Source organism: Hibiscus syriacus, unplaced genomic scaffold (genome assembly GCF_006381635.1).
Source record: "Hibiscus syriacus cultivar Baekdansim isolate YM2019G1 unplaced genomic scaffold, ASM638163v2 tig00110114_pilon, whole genome shotgun sequence".
NCBI lineage: Eukaryota > Viridiplantae > Streptophyta > Magnoliopsida > Malvales > Malvaceae > Hibiscus > Hibiscus syriacus.
In genome coordinates this window covers 530,828-540,029 of record NW_024062594.1, presented here as the reverse complement: position 1 = coordinate 540,029, position 9,202 = coordinate 530,828, and the positions used below count along the sequence as shown (strand labels likewise).

The window sequence follows — 9,202 nt, the reverse complement described above, 5'->3', positions numbered from 1 at the left end:
TGTTCCGGAACAATTGAAGAATTAGAATCAAATCAAAGCAAGCAAGGCTAAGGTGAGTGCAATTTCATTATACTTATGATATAGAATAAGTATTGGCTTGCGATGAGCCAATGACGAAGTTACTATGGTAATAAGTAACTCGTAAAATGTTATTTGATTTGTGAATTCTATGTATGAATGAGTATATGTGACATGATTTATATGATCCATATGATATGTGATACTGAACTAAATGAATATATGATAATATTATATCAGTGGAATGATAGGTTTGACATGTTATTTTATGTGATACATGTTTACATGATCACAAGACATGAGTTATATGAAAGAGAAAGTATATGTGATACGTGAAAGTGAATCATATGTTTATATGAAAAGTGACATTACAGGAAAGTAAACTATGTGACTATATGCACATGTGATATGTGACAGAAGAAAAGTAATATGTGATCATAAGAGCAATGAAAGTGTATAAGTGAAAATTCCCATGTTATGTGTATTGAGAGCTAGAGGTATAGTTGGCATGCCAAGAGTCGAGGGTTTACCTATGTTCTAAGGAACATATGGACAGTTTACCTAGGTTCTTCGGGACCTATGGACAATTACCAAGGATCTTTATAACCCCTGGATAGTTACCGAGGATCTCTATGACCTCTGGATATGTCCTTCGGGACATTTATACGAGCTGTGGTGACAGTATAGTGGTGTACAACCTCAATAGACTCACGTATCTACAGTTCTCACAGGTGTACCATGGGCTAATAAAAAGATAATATTAATAAACTGGATATGATGATATGTTGTTTCCTTGTGAAATGTTGTGTGTGATATATGATGGTATAAATGGTAATTATAAGATTATATGATAAAAGGAATCAATAATAGTGATAAGAATGAAGATGATGATATAGTTGCTTGTGTGTATTTGATTTACGATAGGATATATGTTTTACATGACATGATATGTATATATGTTGTATGGTATACGTGAGTACATGTTAAGGTATATGTGAATGAGTATAATTGATTGACATAATGAGATAATAACAAATCTATAAGATATATGATAGGGATATAAAAAATCATAGGAATAGGAGATAAGAGATATGAATGATAATGACATATATGTATGTATGTACTTGTTACATGTAAAAATATATGAGTTGTGTGAAATGATGGTAATAATTGTTTATGTATGATTACTAGTTAAAGTTACATTATATTTTTATTGTCTCACAAAGTCTGTGACTTAGCGTGTAAGTGATTTACACGTAGGTACCAAGAATCGGGAAGAACAGAAATAGGAGTGGCAAGAACAGTAGCACTGCTAGAAGATCAGATCAGAAGTAAATTAAAGTATGTATTTTGATGGTGTATAGTGTTGGCATGTAAGAAAAGTGTTAGTTACAAATGCTCTGATCAGTTTTGTCTTGTTTTGGTTAACTCGTGTACAGTAACAATGTTATTTTAATAAAAGTTTTAAATTTCCTTGGTTTTCGTCAAAAGTTAAAGTTTGAAAAGTCAATGTGACACCTCATACTATAATCCGGGTCGGATACGGGTTGAGGGTGTTACAATGGGCCTCTTAAGTGATGTGGGATACAAATCATCATATCTTCAGTAGAATAAGGAGCCCATTGAAACTAATATATATATATATATAATTCTTATCAAAATAATTTTCTAATTATATAACGATAATTAAAAGTACATTTTGTTATTTAAATACATACCTCTGTGTCAGCCTTCTGATCAATGAGTAGCATAATTTCTTCCAATTCATCAGGTAAATCTTGATGATTTTTCTTGCACTTGACCACATATTCAATGAAATAATTTTTATTATATACTAAACAAAATTATTAATATATGAAATCAGTATTGAAATTACCTCAATAAAAATAGGAAGACCAATGATTTTTCACCTCCGGACATAAAAAAGGCATGCGACTACGCCCAATATTGGAGCAGAATGAGACATCCACCGATAGCATTTTTTCTATAGTCAGTAGATCGATACATTTCCCTATACAAAAATGCCAAAACTGCGGAGCCCCAACTGAGTGTGGCAACATGATGAAAATCTGCAAGGTGACACAACCATATTACAATGAACTTGGTTGCGCGATTTTTCGGGCATCAGGAGCCCTCATATGAGTTGTAGTATGCAAACCCGTGCATACATTTTAACCTGCTCCTCGGAGGCGTCGCCACTCAAATGTTTGAACGTTGTATCCAACCAATTTAACAGAATTTGACCACCATTGAAATTAGGCGAGACACCTCCAAGATACTCATCGCACAAAGAATGCCAGTTACTATACGCCACCCTAGAATCACATCCCCATCTACCGAAAGCCCCAAATGCATGAAAACATCCTTCAGCGTAATTGTGCATTCTCCACACGAAAGATGAAATATGTGTGTCTCTAGTCTCCACTGCTCAACCAATGCAGAAATAAGGTTGGATTCAATGTTACAGTGCCCTTCATATTTTGCTACGTAATCGAATCCAGCCTTGACTAAATATGACCATACACGAGTATTAATCTCTAACTTAAGATTACGAATGAATGAATCTAATATACGGTCTCTCTCCTAATTTAATAAATATTATAGAAATTAAAATATAAACTAATACTAAATAAATTAAATAAATAAAATATTAACAATAATTAAAATATAATTTTAAATTGTTATCGTATCAACAAAATGCCTCGAGATATAATGCTCATCTAAACATAACAAACCACATTCCATTTTATAACTACAAAAATTAATAAAAAGTTAATAAAATAAAATTTAATAAAACAATAAATTATTAATTCATTATAATACAATAAAATATTTTACACTCTTAATAGAAATTGAACTTTGAGAGAATTTCAGAAGGTTTGAGCTTTAAGAGGGTTTGAATGTATGTGTTTGGTTTGTGTTTGGTTTGTGTTTGAATGAAGAGGGGTATTAGAAAGAGGGGAAGGTAGTTACCCGAATTTCTCATAAATGTGGGAGGTGTGAATGGTTGGGGTATTAATGGAAGACGCAGATGATTATCCACGCCTTTCATGACGTGGCGTCAACTCAGATGAAACCCCGCAAAGGCGTGAATGACGATCCGCATCTTCTCAAAAAGGGTGCTAGATCAATAAAATTTGGATAAAAGGCGCCTGACAGTTAATTATTACTTGTAAGATGATATTTGGTAAAACAAAAACCCACCCTCCAAAAAAAAAATAGAGCATGAAATGATTTATGTGAACAAATTGAAGTGGTGGGGTTGGAAGCATCGCGGGGTTATGTCATTGACAAACATTAAAGTTTGGCACTTGGATCAACTAAATAATTCCTTAGAAATTTCATAGTAAAGTCATAGTTAGTTCTAACTTCTGGTTTTCTTGCTCAGTGATCTAATTCTTGCCTGAACCTTTTACTTGGTCATCTGATTCATTTTTGTTATTATAATTAGAGCACTTTGGTTTGGATTTAATGAATATGGTTTATCGCTTGAAGCTTTGGGTTAATAACTGTTAAGGTCTCCTGTTTGATAAGACTGCAAGGGAAAGTGATAATATACATTTCCCTATCTTTTTCGTGGAATAATAATTTTTTCGTCAAATTACGAATTTATTGAGCGATCTCCATTAGATAAACAATATTAAAAGGAAAGGAAAAAAAAGGGCACCCATTTTATACAAAAATTTTAATGCTATTGTAGGTTTCGAACCTGCGGCCTTTATGAAAATAGAATTTCACTTATAATGATTCTGCAGCCTGCATGTTTATCTGATGCCGGTTTCTCTAACGCATGATAATTACCATGTAGTTCTTAATGGAACAAGTTTGAATCAGAAAAATCAGACTTCAATACTCTTAACCACATTTAATCAAAACTCAGTACAAAACTAATGGAAGAAATTTTTGTTCTCTATTCTTTTTTTTATAGCATTTCTTCTAATTAATTAATATTTTGATCTTTATTTTTTTCTTGAGCACTTTAATCTAACAAAAATCTTTAGTTGATTAAAAGTTAATATATGTTGTTGACATGATTTTTTTACATTGTATTGAAATATTAACGTGTCACGTGTTATATCACCTAAAGTGATAGTACGTCATATATCATGTCATCCAAGATGATGGCATGACATGTATCATATCACTCTAGGTGTTGATATGATATGTATCATGTCATCTAAAATGATGGCATGACATGTGATACATATATAATTAAGCACATGTGTAAATGGCATATCAATAACTTGAGTTGACCGTTAATCAATTAATGATTTTCTTTCAACAAGAATTATTTTAATCAAAAATTAAAATACTATGGTTAAAATGTTTTATAAGAAAAAAATAATAATTAAAATAAATATATAATAAACATTGGAGTGTAATTTTAAAATTACGAAAATGATAAACAATAAGTAAACGTTAGCGGTGGTTTAAGTATGTGTAGCAGCATTTCTTGGAGTTTGAAGATTTGATTGAGTCAATGACTGAAAAGATGGGTGGCATCGTCTGAGCCATGCAGAAAAGCAGATTATATTCCCAGACACGATCCAAAACGATGATCCGATTCGAACGTCCTCATCATCGGTTGTATAAATAGATGCCCTTCTCCTCGAGCATTACAATCAATAAGATTTTGGTTTCCAAATTTGACGAGGAAGAGAGGTCCTACATGAGGACCGGAGTACCTGGTATTGTAGCCAAGGATGACTTGCCTGCGGCCTGGCACGAGTTTTAAAACCTGCTCATGGCTCATGGGTGGTACACAGGCAGTCTCCTTGGCTAACGATACGGGCTCTTGTCGTTCATGCTGGACTTTGTCTTCCTACTCCGTCCCAAAAAGGATGCTTTCTCATCATCTTCAGGCACTCTAGGCTTTGCTACAAAAAAGAATGGTGGTAGAAGTAAATAAATTCTCTGCATTCATGTATTCCATCTGCAGTTAATTGCTACAGATTTAAATAATTATTTTATATTACTTCTAACTCTCATCACTACATGCGTAAAGCAATTACTTCACTAATCGTTACTTATTGAAGCTTTGATTTAGTGACAATGTTGAGGTTTTGATACTTTATGAGATACAAAGTTTGAATTTGCAAAGAGTAAGTATCACGTGTGAGTTTAATTTAAATTTCTATCAAATTTATCTCATATTAATCGTGTTTAGATTTATTTTAATTATAATTTGAATATATTATAATTATGCATGTTAATAATAGACTATGCTTATAATTATTTAAATTATATGTTTGTTAAATCTTGAGATGACATTTAAAATCGATTCAAATTATCAAATATCAGATGTAACTCAAATTTAATTCTTAAAGTATTACACTAATTAATAAGAATTATTAAACAAAATAAGAACTAATTTCTGTAGAAAGAATACATCTTTTAGAAACTGAACGTAATATAAATATTATAATTTTTAAAATAATATATTAAATTATGATATTTTGATAATAATAATAAAGAAAGAACAATTCTATAATTTACTCAGCAATCCTTTCCTACGTAGAGGTGTACCTAAACATAAATAATGGCACTAAGTAGCCTTGGAATCTTGCACACTATTGGAAAGATGAACCAACGCTTTCTCAAAATTAACAAATCCCATGAACCAGAACTCATGTCCATCCACCGTCACCATCTGAATATACCTCTCTTCTTGATTTTCTTTCATCACCACCGGATTCACTCTGCCTATGTTTGCCAATGGAATCATCACCTTGTACAGGGCCGGTTTTGGGCCTGTGCGGGCTGCCCAACCGCACATGGCCCAATTTTTGTAAGGGCATCCAATTTTTTTTAAGTTTTTTGTATATATGTGTATTTAGGATGTTTGGTTTAAGAATTTTCAAGTCCAAGGCCCACATTATTTAGAGAATAACTTATTTTGTATTTCACTTTATTACATGAAGATATTGTTTACCACTATTTAACGTTTTTTTATAGTTATAATAAATTTTGAAATATTAGTGAACTTTATATATCTAATATTTTAGTTTTAAAATACATATTTTACTGTTATGGCATAGGGCCACCAAAATTTACAAGACGGCTCTGACCTTGTAGTAGCTCCAAGTCTCTTGACTTGATGGAGCGGTGAACGACAAGGGACGATCACTGCAGAACGCCACCCGAACAGTCGATAAATAAAGCGTTCCGGCAACAGGACCTGTGGTTGTCGACAGATAACCGGCGAATATCTTCATCAACCTTTCGTTCGGATCGGTTGCGAAAATCTGCTTGAACAGAGACTCGAATCCGCCCTCCTTTATAGCTTTTTCCGTCAGGTTTAATTTACCCCATGCGGCTTTCGATACGGACGGTCCAGTTTTCACTGCAGTTTCATATACAGACCTGCATGTAAATACATCTGATCATGTAACTATGGAAATGAAAATTGAGAATGAACTCACGGTTGTGCCAGAAGTTGCGTGTTATGGACTCAGCCTTGCTACTCCATGTATTGAACATGTTAATCACGGGTTCGAGAGGATTGTTATGGGTTGGTTTCTCTGCAGGCTAATAAACAACGTAGGGCAGCTCATAGATTTGTTGGTGGTCACCGGCGTTCCATAAAGCAGCCCACTGGTTGTCTGGATGGGCACTAGGGGGTGCCGGCGCCCCCATGACGTGCGTGCCCCGTTTCTTGGTCTCTTCTTCCGATGGTGGTGCTTCTTTTGGTGGTTCATGAACTACTTCTTCTACTTGAGTGTTTCCTTCAGGTGTTGCTGTTAGAATATATGTTCAATATATTCTGTTTATAGTTTGTATCATTAGTTTAGAATGTATATTGTTAGAATATATGTTCAATATATTCTGTTTATAGTGTGTATCATTAGTTTAGAATGTATATCTTTGTTTCCTTAATTACAGCCTAATTGATCTCTTGTAATCATGTATATATTCCACGGTTTAGAAATGAGAAAGACAGGGAATCAATATCTTTCAAAAAGCTTAAAGAACATCTCTGTAAGAAAGATATACATTCTAAACTAATGATACACACCATAAACAGAATATATTGAATATATGCTAACATTTGCTGCCATGGTCTTTTAATGGAGAATTATATCGTAATATGGATGATTGCTTAGGGAACCAAGACTTGCATTATATAGATGGGAGAATTATTTTTCTGTTTCCTTTCCATTGAAGTATTCTGTCGCACCCGAAAACTATTGTTGTGTTTAAACTGTTTTAAACTCGAACTCATCTCTCTATTAAATTTAATCTTATCGTTAGGATGTTTAATCCCATCACTATAAGAACTAATCAAATCATTATCAACTTTGCTTCTGTTGTTCAGCTGAAAATGTAGGATGGCTCTTTTGAGGCTTAACACGTGGGAGCATGAATCGAGTGACATGTGGCTTAGCTGACTCATACTCTTAGTAGAATAGACAATTGGCTATATCACTGTAGGTACGTATAACATATCAATTACCAACGTTTTGGTTTGTGCAATCGTAGCGAACAAGTTAGAGAGAAAGAGTAGTATTGTAAACTCAACAAAAGGGAACCTTCCTACTAAATTTACTTGTTTTAGTTGTGCAATCTTGTTATATGGTGAGCTTGGCTTACTGTCTCCCAACAACCATTGCAGTCTCAAATTCAAAGCAATGAGTTACAACCATCACCATGTGTCTCATCAGCCATCAGGTAATCTCCATTCTTCTTTCTTTTCTTTTCATGTCTTATTGCCCTCAACTCCTACTTTACTAATCACTCACATTTCGAGTGCCTGTTACAGGGGACTCATCTCCATATCCTCCACCAGGCTTCCCTCCGCCGCCACCATCAGTTGTATATAATCACACTCATCATTCGGCCGCGCCGCCCGGCTATCAAGGTTACTCTTACGAAGGGTACCCTTCACCTTCACCTGGTCTGCCGCCTCCACCGCTGCCTCCTCGGAATAATTACAATTATCACAATGGTTGCACTTCCTTCTTAACCGGGTGGTATTGTTTCTCATTATATATCTATGTTATGTATACATCTTTCCGACTAGTTGATTTCTCATTGTAGTTAATGCTTCTGTTTGTGTTTGCAGCTTGGCTACTCTTTGTTGCTGCTGCTTGTTGGAGGACTGCATCTTTTAACCATCATCTGTCTTAATCAAACTTTTAGGCTTTGCCGTTTACATTATATCAATACTTTATAAATAATGTAATCTTGAATTTTTCATGCGATTTAAAGATTTATTTTTATTTTTATTGATAATATATTTTCAATCTTTTTTTTTAAGTTTTATATATTCAATCCAATATAATTTTTGTGTTTATCTTTATTCTGTTTGTCGATCTTATGTTGTATACTAAAATTCAGGCTTCCTCGCCCATATAGGATTGTGGGAAAATGATTTTTCTCTATAAAACATCCACCATATTATTTCCTGAATTAGCGTTATTGCTACAATGTCAATGGAAAGACTCGGAATTATCATGCGACTTCATTTTTTTCAGTGGAAGATACATATATTACTACGTGTCTTTAATTTTGTAGAGCTAACAAAAAATGGTAAAGACACGCCGCATTCCTAAAATCTTCTGAAGTCGCATGAAATACCAGACATCTTCATCTTATCTTAAAAAAAAATTCTAATGTTAGATTATTTTAGGAATTCTTTTTCTCAAAAGTACTACCCCAGCCATTTTGCCCCTAAATTCATATCCCTTTGTTAAACTCACTAGATACAACATTGTTTTTCCGGAACGGGTTCAATTTCATAGGACAGTTTACAGTGCGAAGATTATCTCATAGTATGAACAGTGTTATGCACATATTTGTTACAATCATTTTATTTTTTGGGCCAGACAAATATTTTAATTTAACTTTTGGCCTTTTAGGTGTGTTTGTTTGCCATAATTAGAATTACGAAATTGGTTTTTCTCGAATTCCCGTATTTGTTTAACGTAATTTATTTTTCGGAAAATATTTTTTCGTGTTTATTTCACGTAATTGGTTTTTCCGGAATGTAATTCATCAGAATTTCCTTTGTGTTTTCTGTAAAATGACTTACGGATTCATTTTCCGTAACTCATTTTCTGAACTTTTCACTTCAAAGAATAAATGCTCAAAATAATTTTATTTTATGAATTTAATATTAATAAAATATTTTAATATAATTTTCATCAAAATATTATTTATTTATTTATTAATATTTATAATAATA

The 9,202-nt window shown here is 33.3% G+C and overlaps 1 protein-coding gene and 1 pseudogene across 1 annotated transcript; one reads left to right on the top strand and one right to left on the bottom strand.

Moving 5' to 3' along the window:
* Window positions 1–5,551: 5,551 nt before the first annotated feature.
* LOC120215215 lies at window positions 5,552–7,148 on the bottom strand (annotated as a pseudogene).
* Window positions 7,149–7,560: 412 nt separating this feature from the next.
* On the top strand, window positions 7,561–8,148 carry LOC120215181 (cysteine-rich and transmembrane domain-containing protein WIH2-like). The gene is made up of 3 exons (XM_039212916.1): window positions 7,561–7,686; window positions 7,778–7,988; window positions 8,081–8,148. Exons 1-3 carry the CDS (start codon window positions 7,647–7,649, stop codon window positions 8,127–8,129), a joined length of 300 nt encoding a protein of 99 aa, XP_039068847.1. The 5' UTR covers window positions 7,561–7,646; the 3' UTR covers window positions 8,130–8,148.
* Window positions 8,149–9,202: the final 1,054 nt, after the last annotated feature.